This window comes from Chelonoidis abingdonii, chromosome 1 (assembly GCF_003597395.2).
Source record: "Chelonoidis abingdonii isolate Lonesome George chromosome 1, CheloAbing_2.0, whole genome shotgun sequence".
NCBI classification, from domain to species: domain Eukaryota; kingdom Metazoa; phylum Chordata; order Testudines; family Testudinidae; genus Chelonoidis; species Chelonoidis abingdonii.
The window spans coordinates 113,777,804-113,792,424 of record NC_133769.1 but is presented as its reverse complement, the minus strand read 5'-3'; the positions used below and the strand labels follow the sequence as shown (position 1 = coordinate 113,792,424).

The 14,621-nt window shown below is 44.4% G+C and overlaps 1 protein-coding gene across 3 annotated transcripts in view; it reads left to right on the top strand.

Moving 5' to 3' along the window:
* The window catches only part of FGD4 (FYVE, RhoGEF and PH domain containing 4), a 222,916-nt gene that overhangs the window by 101,464 nt on the left and 106,831 nt on the right, over positions 1 to 14,621 (top strand). The window contains exon 1 of one of the 3 annotated variants that reach the window (XM_032778925.2): positions 13,371 to 13,551. The exons of the other annotated variants lie outside the window; for them this stretch is intronic. Coding sequence (XP_032634816.1) covers positions 13,527 to 13,551 — 25 coding nt within the window. The 5' untranslated portion in view covers positions 13,371 to 13,526. Of the gene's footprint in view, positions 1 to 13,370; positions 13,552 to 14,621 lie in introns of those variants that run through there. 3 annotated transcript variants of the gene reach the window in all.

The window sequence follows — 14,621 nt, the reverse complement described above, 5'->3', positions numbered from 1 at the left end:
CACAGCTACTATGTGATACCATGTAAGTGGCAAGGTCATTTGAGTGTAGCGTGATGCAGTATCTGTCTCGCGCACGTATACCCAAAGATCAACAACGCCAAATGCAATTTGGGTCTGACGCTAATTAAAATAAATTAGATTATTTTTCCCCATAAGTGACAATTCCAAAATTCTGTTCGTGCTTGACAGCACAATAGCATGTCGTGGCACATAAGTTGGGAAACACTGCACTGGAGTACTGCAGGTCTGCCAAGGACCTACTGGCCCTGGAAGACAGGCACTCGTGTGAGGATTCGGCCATTAGACAGCAGAAGAAGTTGACTAAAGCAGTTCTGAGGGGTGCAATGGCACCCAGGTTATATGAGGTGACTACACGAGTGGTAGGTGATCAGAGATCATCAGAATGGAGTAACAGAGAACCATTTGAGAAGCCAGCTCCACAGGAGCCTTTGCTAGACTTAGGGTACGTCTACACTGCACGATTATTTCGAATTAGCTTAAACCGATATTACAAAACAGATCTAATAAAATCGGTTTAGCGCGTCCACAGTGGGATCCCGAAATCGATGGTTGCCTCCAGGCCAAAGCACCACGGATTCAGAGCGGTGCACTGTGGGTAGCGTTCCTCAGCTATCCATAGTTCCCACTCCGTGGGAGAGCACAGTGCCTATGGGGCAGAACACTGCCCCGGTGGGCTGGGGTACAGCCTCACCCCCCTTTGTGAAGGCAGCAGACAACGTGGCGCTTTTTCGCGGAGTGCATTGAGCAAACGCCATAGCACAGCAATCTTCCTTTTTTCACGGTGGTGGGGGGAAAAAACGAGAGCGTCCCTGACCACGCCAAGACACGTGTTTGAACCTACAGACATGGGAGCTCAGCCAAGAATGCAAATAATTTTCAGAGACTGCTGTGGACTGTGGGATAGCTGAGTCCTCAGTACCCCCTCCCTCCTCATGAAGCGTCATGAGTCTCTGGCTCCCGTACGCTGTGCACACAGCGCTGTGTATCCTGGAGTTTTTTATCAACGGTTTGCATCTGTGTCTGTAACGAGCTGGATCAACAGATTTGTCTCCCCATACAGCGATCAGACCAGTATCTTCCCTACGGTCCTATGGCGGAGCCTCTTCGATTCAAACTGCATCGCCACCGTGCTGATCAAAGCTCCACTGGGCAAAGCAGGAAATGTAATTCAAAAGTTCGGAGGGCCTTTCCTGTTTACCTGCCCGCTGCATCCGAGTCAGAATTGCGTCCAGAGCGTCAGTGCCTGCACTCTGGGATGCCACCCGGAGGCCAATAACGTCAGTTCCCTCCAAGGAACCCTAATCCGAGTTATCAACTCGAATTTAGCGCTACTCCCTCGTTGGGAGGAGTTCCGAAATCGATTTAGGGAGCCGTTTAACTCGATATTAATGACGACGTCATGTGAACGGATACAGCGTAAATCGGTATAGTCGCCATAAACCGATTAAAGTCGCAGTGTAGACCTGGCCTTAGAGCAGGTGATAGGAGAAAGAGAAGTCTTTTCTCCATGGTTGTCTGCTGAGGAGATCAAACTATCTCAAATTCAGTGACCAGCTGAGTCTGTGGTAAAGACAAGTTTCCATCTCTGCTACGTGCTAGTACGCTGGAGCCAAAGGGACCTGGGTGAGGTCTGTGGGTGTCAGTGATTTTTGTTGTATTGAAAATTAATCCTAAAATAGAAAAGTGAAATTATAATCAGTGGAACTGGAGTCAGAAGCCCATGTTCCTGAATGGACGTATACTGAGTATGTCACCCATAGAACAGGGACAACGGGGAGTTAGGCTCAAAATCCCCATCACATAAACAGATCGGGCCATGGCATTTAATAAAGTTTTTATTTAAATTGCAGTTAGCTTCACACTTTGTGAATGAAACAAAATAGACCGCAGAGGCACAACGGGCATCGAATGTACATCTCACCTGTGTGCTGTTTAAAAAAAGATTATCCCATGCATGTGTTTTCATAGTCATACAGATAAGTGCTATAGTATAATGTATGTAATTGAAATGTGAAACTCAAATTATGAAGCTGGAGAACCATGGTCTAGTGCAGGGGTCGGCAACCTTTCAGAAGCGGTGTGCCGAGTCTTCATTTATTCACTCTAATTTAAGGTTTTGCGTGCCAGTAATACATTTTAACGTTGTTAGAAGGTCTCTTTCTATAAGTCTGTAGTATATAACTAAACTATTGTTGTATGTAAAGTAAATAAGATTTTTAAAATGTTTAAGAAGCTTCATTTAAAATTAATTTAAAATGCAGAGCCCCCTGGACCAGTGGCCAGGACCCAGGCAGTGTGAGTGCCACTGAAAATCAGCTCGCATGCCGCCTTCGGCACACGTGCCATAGGTTGCCTACCCCTGATCTAGTGATTAAAAGCATAGGACTTGGCATCAGGAGATTTGGGTTCTATTCCTTGTTCTAGCACTGACTTTGTCACTTAACCTCTCTCTTCCTCAGTTTCATCACCTGTAGAAAGGGCAGAACACAGAACTGAGTCACAGGGTGCTGGTGAAGCTTAATTATGGCTTGAAGACTGCTTTGAGATGGAAGGCAAAACAGAAGTGCCAAGTATTTTATCAAGATGTGTTTGCATTAATTTTTCCAGGTCCTAGAGTGCTGAAGCAAGGGGCATTTTATTTAGCAAGTGGCTTCAATTTGTAGACAGTGGTAAACTAATTCCTGTGGAATTCAACTATGTACTATGCATGTCCTTGAACCAACAATATGCTGTTTTATTGGATGTATATTTTCTATTTTGAACAATTAATGTGGGCAAAATTATCCACGTTAGAAATACTCTCTTAGTTAACCAGTAATGAAAACATTTCTTTGAACCAGAGTTACTGAGATTTCATTTCATGGCACTCTGTTTTCTATGTAGGTAGAGGCAGCAAAGAGTTCTGTGGCACCTTATAGACTAACAAACGTATTGGAGCATAAGCTTTCACTTAACATTGTAGTTATGTTCCTGAAAAATGTGACTTTAAGTGAAATAATATTAAGTGAATCTATTTTTCCCATAAGAATTAATGTAAACGAGGGGATGAGGTTCCAGGGAAATTTTCACCAGACAAAAGAGTAATCACACACACACAGTTTTAAACAAACAATTTAATACTGGTACACAGTGATGATGATTGTGAAGCTTGGTTGAGGTGGAGGAGTCAAAGGGTAGGATATTTTCCAGGGAATCCCTTACTGCTAAATGAACTAGCAATTGACTGAGCCCTCAAGGGTTAACTCTCTCAACACTCTACAAGGCAGCAGGAAGGGAGGGAGGGCAGACAGACACACCCTATGTGAGGAAAAGTGCATTTCCCCTTTAAGTAGCTGACCCCAGGCTTGAGTACACTGCCTTGTTAATTAAATCAGCTTGCTGAGACCTGAGACCCACAACTACTGTCTAGAAACGCCCTCCGTCCATCATGTGTCCCCTCTGCTCTATGGAAGATGGGGTAAGTGGGATGCAAGGATAGGGGGAGATACCCTGACAGCCTCCCTCCCCCTGTACAGCAAGCAGGAGTCTTTGGGACCAGCTCCAAGGCAGAGGGTAGGAGCAGCACATGGCAGTGGGGGGAGGGACAGTTGCTGCACAAGGAACTTAGGGGGAGTGAGGAGCTGGTGTTGGGGGCTGCTGGTCCACCCTGGTTCCAACCATCCACCAGCTAGCTGCAATGAGCTGCTCTTCCTGCAAGCAGTGGACAAAACGAGCATGTTCCCAAATTGATCAGCAACTTAACATCAAAACAACGTTAACTGGGACGACTTTAAGTGAGGAGTTCCTGTATAAGTACTGTAGTGCAATCTTTATCGTGAAAGTTGAACTTACAAATGTACAATTGTGTACCAAAAAATGTATTAAAAAAGAAAACAAAGTCCACTCAGTCCTTCTCCTTGTCCAGCCAATTGCCCAGACAAACAAGTTTGTTTACATTTGCAGGAGATAATGCTGCCCTCTTCTTGTTTACAATGTCATTTGAAAGTAAGAACAGATGTTTTCATAGCTCTGTTGTAGCCGGCGTTGCAAGATATCTACCTGCCAGATGTGCTAAAGATTCATATGTCCTTCCATGTTTCAACCACCGTGCCAGGAGACATGCGTCCATGGTGATGACGAGTTCTGCTTGGTAACAATCCAAAGCAGTACGGACCGACGTATATTTATTTTCATATCTGAGTCAGATGCCGCCAGGAGAAGGTTGATTTTCTTTTTTGGTGGTTTGGGTTCTGTAGTTTCTGCTTCAGAGTGTTGCTCTTTTAAGACTTCTGAAAGCATGCTCCACACCTTGTTCCTCTCAGATTTTGGAAGGCACTTCAGAGTCTTAAACCTTGGGTCGAGTGCTGTAGTTGTCTTTAGAAATCACTCACTGGTACCTTCGTTGCATTTTGTGAAATCTGCAGTGAATGTGTTCTTAAAATGAACATGTGCTGGGCCATCATCTGAGACTGCTATAACATGTAATATATGGCAGAATGCGGGTAAAACAGAACAGGGGACATGCAGTTCCTCCCCCAATGAGTTCAGCCACAAATTTAATTAACACACTTTTTTTTTTGAGCGTCGTCAGCATGGAAGCATGTCCTCTGGAATGGTGGCTGAAGCGTGAAGGAGTATACAAATGTTGAGCATATCTGCCACGTAAATACCTTGCAATGCCGGCTACAAAAGTGCCATGCAAATTCCTGTTTTTACTTACTGGTGACATTGCAAATCAGAGGGCAGTATTATCTCCTGTAAATGTAAACAAACTTGTTTGTCTTAGCGATTGGCTGAACAAGAAGTAGGACTGAGTGGACTTGTAGGCTCTAAAGTTTCACATTGTTTTGTTTTTGACTGTGGTTATGTAACAAAAAAAAATCTACATTTGTAAGTTGCATTTTCACAACAGAAATTGTATGAGGTGTATTGAAAAATACTGTTGCTTTTGTATCTTTTTTACAATGCAGATATTTGGAATAAATGTACTTTGATTTGTATTACAACACAAAATATAATATATATGAAGATGTAGAAAAACATTCAAAATATTTAATAAATTTCAATTGGTATTCTATTTAATAGTGCGATTAAAACTGCAAGTAATCATGATTAATTTTTCTAACCATGATAAATTTGTTTTAGTTATTCGCATGAGTTAACTGTGATTAATCGACAGCCCTCACTCTGAGATTACTCAGCTGCCCCCTCCCCCCCCCCCACTCACTCCCCAGGCTACAGTGTCTTTGATGGTCATGTTCTATACCAGGAGTCTCAAACTCAAATGACCATGAGGGCTAGTTCATTGGCCTGAGGGCTGCATCACTGACACTCTCCCCTCTCTCTGCCTTCAGCCCTGCCCCCACTCCACCCCTTCCATGAGGCCCCACCTCTTCCCACCCCTTTCCTGCCCCTATTCCAACCCCTTTCCTGAAGTCCCAACCCCAACTCTGCCCCCTCCCTGCTCCCAGAGGGTGTATGAGGGGTGTGGTGGGGGTGCAGACAGGGGGCTCGGGGTGCAGAACGGGTATGGGATGCAGCAGGGGGCTCAGGGCAGGGAGCTGGTGTGTGGGGTGCAGCAGGGGGCTCAGGGCAGGGAGTGGGTAGCAGGGGGTTGGGTTCAGGCAGGGGCCTCAGGGCAGAGAAGGGGTGTCAGGGGTGTGGGATGTCAGCAGGGGGCTCAGGGCAACGGGGTTGGGCGTCAGACAGGGCGGTCCGTAGGAAGTTATGGTGCCCGGGACGGATTATGAACGGTACCCCTGTGCAATGCTTGCACTTAGCAACATGAACATAAGCCTTACAGTTTGGAAAACTTGCCACAATACAGTGTACTTAAAACAGTAGCTTTAATTAAGCACACTGTAACTGATGAGCTAGCACAAAAAGTAGCACTATAGAAAAATTCTGATTGACGAATGATGCAAAAATATTTTAAATTTGGTCAACACATTTATGGAAATTATATAAGAGGTATGACAACAAGGATAGTTTTTAATTAAAGCAAGTCTTTCTGGCTTTTTGGCTCAAAATCAGTAAAAGGCAATTGTAACGACAAAGATAAAGGAGTCTGTCGATTGCAAAAATAGCAAGACAGTCAATGTTCACTGACGTATGTAGAGCGGAATAGTCTTTAAATGAGCTTAGTTTGAAGAAACCCATTCTCCTGACTACGTGTACAGGAAGTCAGTAGAAATGAGTGCAAGTTGTGGTATGAACAACTACATCAGTGGATTGCACGTGGCACAACTCAATTCTTTGTACACGTTAAGTCCATTTAAAGCAAAATGAATTCACCAATGCTTCAGGAGGCCCTAGGTCAAGGGCACCAACGTGGCCCGCAGTGCCATGATGCCCACCGAGCCTCTTCCAGTGCACGTCAGCGTACTGGCTGGAGGACGAGCATCGCCGAAATGTCGCCAAAATTCAGCAGTGTTTGGGCACCGACGCTCGGAGACACCTTGCTGCCGCAATTCGGCAGCATCAGACGGATTCATCATCCGCCACCAACGTCTCTCATACTGGCACACACTCAGATGAAAAAGGTTGGAGACACTGCTCTAATAGTCTTTGCACTGTGTCAGTAGTTGCCTTTGTTTCCTATTGTGTGAATTAAGTCCCCAGGACCGTTGCCCAGCTGAGTGAATGGAACCCCAGGCCGACAGCGGGGTGAAGACGCAAGCCGGGCCAAGCCGCCGGCCGCTCTAGCTCCTCTATCCTTAGCCCTGGGGTTCCTTGGAGTCCCAGGCCCAGCAGCGGGTGCTGAGGGGCGGGCAGCCAGGACCCACGATGGCAGTGGGGCAGCAGCCTGAACCCCAGAACAGCAGTGGGCTGAGCCCGCTCAGCCTGCTCTGCTGCGGTCATCAAAATCAGCTCGCGTGCCACCGGTTGACCACTGCATCTATACAACTAGTAAGGGAGATGAGCATATTTAACAGTGTTGGCAGGGCTCTATTAGCAGTAACAAGGACTATAGAGAAAGTTCAGTCAACATTTTTTGTTCTCCGATGAAAACTGGCCCACTCCCCTTCCCCTACCAAACTTGTCACAATATAATTGTCAACAAAATTAATTTTCGGTTTTTGGCTCAGATATGGATTTTTTAAAAAAAAATTATTGAAATTGAAACTCAGGATTGTTAGCAGCATTTTTGGCAAAGCAGATTTGCTCAAGATACAATCAAAATGGCAACACAGTACTGCTTTCATGCTGGCTCAAACCCCCGCTCCCAGCGCATGTGTTTCAACAGCTGCAGTAGAAGAGGAGATGGTGGAAAACTGCAGACCCCAAAATCCACCTCTTGGGGTGCAGAGTGGCAACAGCAGCAGCACAACCCTCCAAATACGATCACGCGCTCAGTGGGCACAACCACCAGCCAAACAGACCAGGTGAAGTGTAGCAACAGCAACAATCTCAGGGAACAGGGGCACCCATGAAGCCCAGTCATGCTCACTCTGCCGTGCAAGCTCCACCCATGGATGAGCAGTGATTACATGCCAGTCCGGGGAGGGGAACCCAATCCGGGCCCTCCCCGCAACTTAGGGTGACGCCAAGATCTCCAGATGTCCTGATCTACTAGGGCCATGTCCCGATATTTGGAGCTTTGTCTTAATAGGCACAATACCCCCACCTTAGTGTGACAAGACAGCAAGTGTTGAAAAAATCAGGACGGGAGGTGGGGGGCAATAGGAGCCTATATAAGAAAAAGACCCAAAAATTGGGACTGTCCCTATAAAAGTGGGACATCTGCTCACCCTACTCCAACGTCCTGTCCTGATTTTTCACACATGCTATCTGGCTATCCCCAGCCCTGCCCTGTGTGACCATTCCAATCCTGGCTGCCTGCGAGGAAGTGAGTTACTTTCACTGTCATTCCTCAGCAGGTAGGCAGCCAGCCTCCTCTCCCCTCCCCTCCAGCACCTCACTTAACACAGCTCTGACAGCCCTCACGCCGGGGGAAAGAGTCACACTCACAGGTGAGTTCCTTCCCCCACTCCTTCCCAGAGACTTCCCAGCAGCCAATCCCCTCCCTCAGACTGTGCTGCATTCAGTTCTCTCTAGGACCCAGCAGCCCTGCTCTTACATGCTCCATTGCTTCCCATCTGTCCGGGCTCCTGGCAGAGCGGTGCCCCCAGATCTAGTGGTGCCCTAGGCGGCTGCCTGTTCTGCCTATGGCTAAGGACGGCCTTGGGTGCAGGCAGGGGGCTCAGGGTAGGGGATTGGGGTGCAGAATGGGTGGGGGATGCAGCAGGGGGCTCAGGGCATGGGGTTGGGGTGACGGGTGCAGGAGCGGGCTCAGGGCGGCAGCGGTGTGGGCCAGGGCCAGGGCAGGCTGCTGCCCCCGGAAGTAGCTGGAACCATGTCCCTGTGGCCCCTGAGGGAGGGGGATGCAGGGGCTCTGCTTGCTGCGCCTCCAGGTACCTCCCCCGAAGCTCCCATTGGCCATGGTTCAATGTTTCCGGCCAATGGGAGCTGTAGGGGGAGGTGCCTAGAAGCCAGGGCAACGCACAGACGGAGCCCTCTGCTTCTTACCCCCCCTCTCCCCTCCGCGGGATACGATGCCAGCAGTTTCAGGGAGAGGCACAAGGCTTGAGGGGGCAATCCCACGGGTGTAGTTTCCCCACCCCTCGCCTGGAGGTAGGCCGAGGGGGCAGGCACAGGCCGCATGTTTGAGACCCCTGTTCTGTACCTTATTTAATAGGCAGACTGCTAATCTATTCTCTTTTTTGACTGTTATCTGAGCAACCTTTTCTCATACTGACTAGTAGCTTACTACATAGATATATGGCTTATGTGTTGGAGTTCAGACTATATTGATGATAGTATCTTGTCTTTAAAATCAGTCACTGTATATCGTACTTTTATGGCACCATTACCATATTATCTGAGCACCTTGCCATTTATAATGTATTTATCCTCAAAACTCCCCTTTGAGGTAGGGAAGGACTATTACCCTATTTTCCAGATGGGGAGCTGAGTTGCAGCTGAGTCCAACACCCAAGATCCAGTCTGAGCTGCAACTTCAAAGTGCTGTTTATACAGCTATTTTTAGACTGCTAGCACAAGCCCCACTAACTTGAGTCTGTTGACCCAGACTGGCAGGCTAATTCCCATGGGCCAATCCTAAATCATTAGCTCATGGTCATATGGGAAGTCTCCAGTGGAACAGATACTGACCCTCGGACGAGGACACACAAACTCTCTTCCTCCTCCCCCTTGCCTGCCTGCAGGGAAAGGGATCGAGAGCCACCAGAGCCAGGACACTATGGGTAGGGATGGGATTGGGCCACATGGACTGTTCAGGGGTGATCAGGAAGCTCTCCTTTCCTCTGTCTCCACCACACCCACACATGGTGGAGAGGGAAAGTGGGACAGAACCACCTTTTGAAAAGATTTTTTTTTTTTTTCTTGTTGCATGAGAGTCTCTGAAAGCGAAGCTGAATATGTTAGTATGGGAAGGGCGGAAGGAGGACAGTCAGGCCAAACAAGGAGTTTGAAGAAGCTGGACACAGGAGGTCGTGGGGAGGGGGTTTTATGTACGAGAAATGGAAAAGAGAAATTGTATTATACTTACAGCAAATTGCTTTTGTGTTGTGTGTTTTTCTTACATCTCTTTTTGTCTGCTAGAGGATAGTCTCTTTGGGGGTGGGGGAGTGTATTCTATTGTGTGTTCACAGGGTCTAGCACAATGGGCTCCTGACCCTGGCTAGGGCCTTCAGTCACTATTGAAATCCAGATGAATAATATGAAGAAATGAACACAGGTTTCCCAGGCCAAAACCTAACCAATGACACACCTTTCATCTCTGAATCTGGTGCTAAATTTGCAATACATACTTGGTAGTGTTTGAATTACTGCTGGAAATTAAATTGAAGGGTATTTGTCGGTTTGAGAGGACTTGGGTTTCTCATTCAGACCCTCAAGGATGGGGAATCACAGCTTCTCCTCTTTACAGTTCTTCTCATTTTAAATTTACCCAGTGTTCACTCCAAGGGTTCATCAATATATTGATATTCTCTTTAAGATACTTGTAATGGGTTCAAAAAACCTACTAAACCAGCTGGAGTGGGCAGAGCTCCATTTGATAGCATGTATGTCTATCCCGCTGTCACTCCCCCCGCCCGAAAACACAATTGTTGGGGAGAGGTTAATTTCGAAACAAAGAAACAGTGAAATTTAAAATTATTTTTGAAGGAAACACGGACTCCTACTGTTTGCTGAAATTCAGTTTTCCTGCTTGCTCACCTCGGTGAGAGAGTGAATGAGATCATCCCTAAACATTTTGGAATAGAGGAAAACTAGGATTTGCAAGGTTGGATTTCGGTTTCAGATATATACAAATTGGACTTGCATTTGAGCATTCAAAGTCAAAATATGTGTCAATGTTTTTAAAATAACAGAAGCAAAATTGTTATAAATTATATTGTGTGTTTTGGCAAAACTCTGCTGATAGGACTCAACATCTGTACCAGAAAGGAAATAATTAGTGGCCCAGTACCAGAGAACCAACTATTCAATACAAAGATAATAAACCAATTATTAATAAACGTAATAACATTTGTTTTGCATATATATATAGCACTAAGCAGGGCTGTGGGGAATACAAGTTTTTAGGTACTTGCTTCCTTAAAATTGGTGAAAATGTTACTTGTTAGGGATTAGTTACCCTTGGGGTTTTTGAATGTTCAAAATACTGGGTTTTTTTTTTTGGTTTTTTTTTGAAGTAGGTTACATATCCTTTTGGGATCCAATATTGCATCTGTTATGGAGGCAAAACACCATTTGGATTGGCTTTTAGGCAATTTTAGTAGGGAAACCACTTATGTGTGGTAATAGGAAATGTTTTTTGTAGTGGACTGTGCCTTTAAATATGTACTTTCATCATCAAGTAGTCCTATCTATCAAAGCTGGGAGGTGGTAGACAGAGTGAATGATCTGATACGAACTCATACAAATTTGGATTCAGATTTAGGAAGCACAGTTCAACCCCACCACCTGCTTCATAACACATCCAGACGTGAGGAGAAGATGGAGAGTAAAACATATATTTCAGAGTGGGGAAAGTGAAATTCCCGCCAGGATATACAAGTGAGGCTAACTAGTCAGTAACAGAGGCACTTAGCTCTTGTAATGCTTCTTCGGGGCTTAGATCCTGGTAAAATTCTTCAGCATGAACTGAGTATTAGATGAATTATGGTGATAGTGGTTTTTTTAAACCTCTAACACTGTAATTGCTACATGGTACAAAACACACCCCCAATGCACTGCATGACTCCAAATGGCTCTGTCTTAAAAGTGTAGCAGGATTTCTACGATAGATGAGTAAGAGATTTTATGCAGGTGGCTTTGACCGGTGAGCTCTTGGAAGAAAGGAATTTTAACAAGGAATTTGAATGGAAGTGGTGTTACCTTGCACCTTTAGGGTGAAAGAATTTCCAGTTACAGCAAAAAAGCATTTAAAGAAAATATAGAAGAAAGCAGGAAGTCAGGAGTGGGATAAAGATACAAAGGGAGTGGTGAAATAAGGCATTTGGAAAGGGAATAATAATAATATAAAAAAAAATGAAAGCAAAGTTGAACATGATCCAAGTCTAAGATGGTATAATTTCTGTGCTCAGGTACTGAAAGAGGAGCTGAGTTAAAGTATGAACTTTAACTAATTTAACTTACAACAGAGGTGCTGGAGCAATTTGTATAGTGGGGGTGTTGAGAGCCTTTGAGCCAAACTGTAAACCCCATATATGATGGAAAGCAGTTCAAGCCAGGGGGTGCAGCAGTACCCCAGAACCCCTAATTCCAGCACCTATGACCTAAGCTATCCTGTCAGTTACTTTTCCCGCTATATGTATCTCTTCTGTTCACTTGGTGTGCAAGTTACACCAGCTTATACTCGCACCATCTTACATATCACTTTCCAGTCTTCCTATAGGCAGAGGCAGAGTTGTGGCATGTGCAAAAAGTCAGAGCAAAGCAAAGCAAATATATCATCTGAACAGTTATTGAGGAAGATTACTTCAGTGCTGTGAATGAACATGTGCCATGTTCTGGTTCACATTATCCAAATTTTCCAAGAACAGTCAGCCAGGTTTAACCCATTCTGTTCCTCTTGCCCTAGAATGAAATTCATCCAGGGCTTTTAAGCTTTTTTTTCCCCTCTTTTCTTTCCTCCTCCTCCTCCTCCTTCCCCCCCACCCCCAAGCTTGGGGAGCATTTGTCCCTGTCACACCATCTATTTGGATGAGGAGGAAACCAGATAGGTTGCATTTATGTATTTTATTTTGCTGTCCACTTTGTCAGTCATGGATACTGTTTTGATACGGTCTGAGCAAAATTACATCTGCAACAGGGTAATTGTCCTACAAGGTCAACAAGGCATGAAGGAAAAGGGGTGGGCTTCTTAGCAAACTAGACTTTGGGATCTTCAACAGTTTGTTTGTAAATAGTAATATTACTCTTTCCAGTTCATCTAATGTCTGTACTTTTCTAAGATGATTTGCATTTACACAATACAAAATTGACTCTGATTTATCTCTTTCATTACATTTACCTGCAAGCAAAGAGTCAGAAGAGAGGTGGTTGAGACAGAGGAGAGTGAAGAGGAAAGTGCAGTCAGTAGGCCTCAAGCGCTACCAGTGAACTGGCTTCATCCTCTGACCCTGTGCCTTCCTTCAGTATTTGTGACAAGGACTGTTCCTCAAAAACTGAACTTTTTAGCTACTCGCAATGCTGCAGCATGTCAGTTTTTTTTGAGATGCCATCAAAATATGTATCAAGGCATTGCCAAGCACAGGGTGCAAGAGCCTTCCTATTTTAAAACTGGATTCATTCCAATGACCTCATTCTATTTCCAGTCTACAGCAAAAAGGCCAGCATTTTATGAATACATTGTAGAATCTTTTTCGGTTGTACCTCTGCTCTGGAGTTCTAATCTTCACCATTACTTTAGTTCAAAGAAGCAGTTTAAACACGCTCTGTTTGCACAATATAAAGGATTTTGGAAACAAAAGTCACTTAGTAACAATGGGACTGTAAGTATCAACCAGAGAAAAGGGCTACTGATTTTATCATTTAATCTTGTTTTTTAATACAGTGGTGAAATCAACAGTTGTAGAAACTTCCAAAATATCTGAGGCATTAGATGGGAAACACAGTAAGTGGTTTTCCATGCTTTGCTCCTGTGGTTTGAAGGTTACATAAGTTGATTCCCTTGTTTTTCTATTTAACAGGAATAAAACCTCTTCCAACTGACTCTCTCCTCTCTTGTTTTGCTTGCTTGCTCCAGGCCCCTCTCTCTCTCTCTCTCTCCCTTACACAGAACAGGCATGCCTTCAAAGAGGTGGGGCTATTACATGCTATATCTGTGACCTGTAAACTTTCAGTATATACCGAGCATCTGATTAGAACTCCTTCTCAATGATCTACAAAATTTGTAAATGGGGTATATGTGAATCTGTCATATGATCATTAACATTGTGAACTCGATTACTGGTACATACAGCAGCATTAGAGTGAATTTGGTATGAGCGTACATGAAAACCATGTCTTTTGATCTAGGTAAGGCTGACTTGTTTGGATTTTTGAATTGTTTTTGATTGTTAGTCTTCGAATTTGAGTTGTTACCTGCAGACTATTTAATAGTGTTTTAGTCCAAAGACAAATGAAGAGCAAAGTTTTATATCTGGTGCCTTAAAAGTATAAACATATTATAAAATCAGCTGCTTGATTGTGTAATACCTTTGGAACATGTTTGTTCTAACTGACTAATCAGTTTGTAGATTTTTTTTTTTTCATGGAGTGTTTGCTAAGTTCATCATGCAAAAATACTGTTTGTTTCTGCACACCTTGCTACTTTCACTTCAACTCTCAAACAACTGAATTTTCAGATATTTAAGTGCTTTCTATTTCTGGTTTGCTATTGAGCTGACAGCAACAATTCTGTTTACAGTTGAAAGGTCCCTATTCTGTTGCTATAAATCAGTATTGTCTGAAATATTTATTTTCTCAGTGGTTCACGAATTAAGTTCACCTGGCTAATTTGGGGGAGCAAGTTTGCTTTGCCAATTAATTCTATATATGTGGTCTTGCAGTGGCCACTTTCACTTCTCCATGCTTATTTTTCTAACTTGCTTTGCAGTAAGGAATAGTGTCTAAAAAATATAGTTACATTGTAATTTCAGCATTGACAAGTGCTTACTGTGTAGGACACACAATGTAAACATTCTCTGAGCCTAAGAGCAAACTATAATATTTTTTGAAAATGGGATCTAATCCAAAATTAGAGATGAAATAGATTTGTGAGCAGATACGTTGAAAAGCCCATCACCCTTGGCTGTTCTGAAAACCACAGAACCAGTTGGCAGGGATAGGAGAAGAGAGAACTTCTGTGTACTTGGGTTTGGGGTTTCGTCTAGGGTTTTGATAGCAGTCTGCTGAGGAAGTTTGGGGTAAACTGTGCAGCTAACTCTGCAGGACTCCATTCTCTGCTGGTGTATCCACCCCAAGCACAGTCCTCCCAACTTCAGCTTTTGCTGGTGCCAAACTTCTCACAGGTATAAAGTGTGACATGTCACCCATATCAAGCAACTCCTATTGGCTCCTCATTCATTTCATGTACCAATACACAG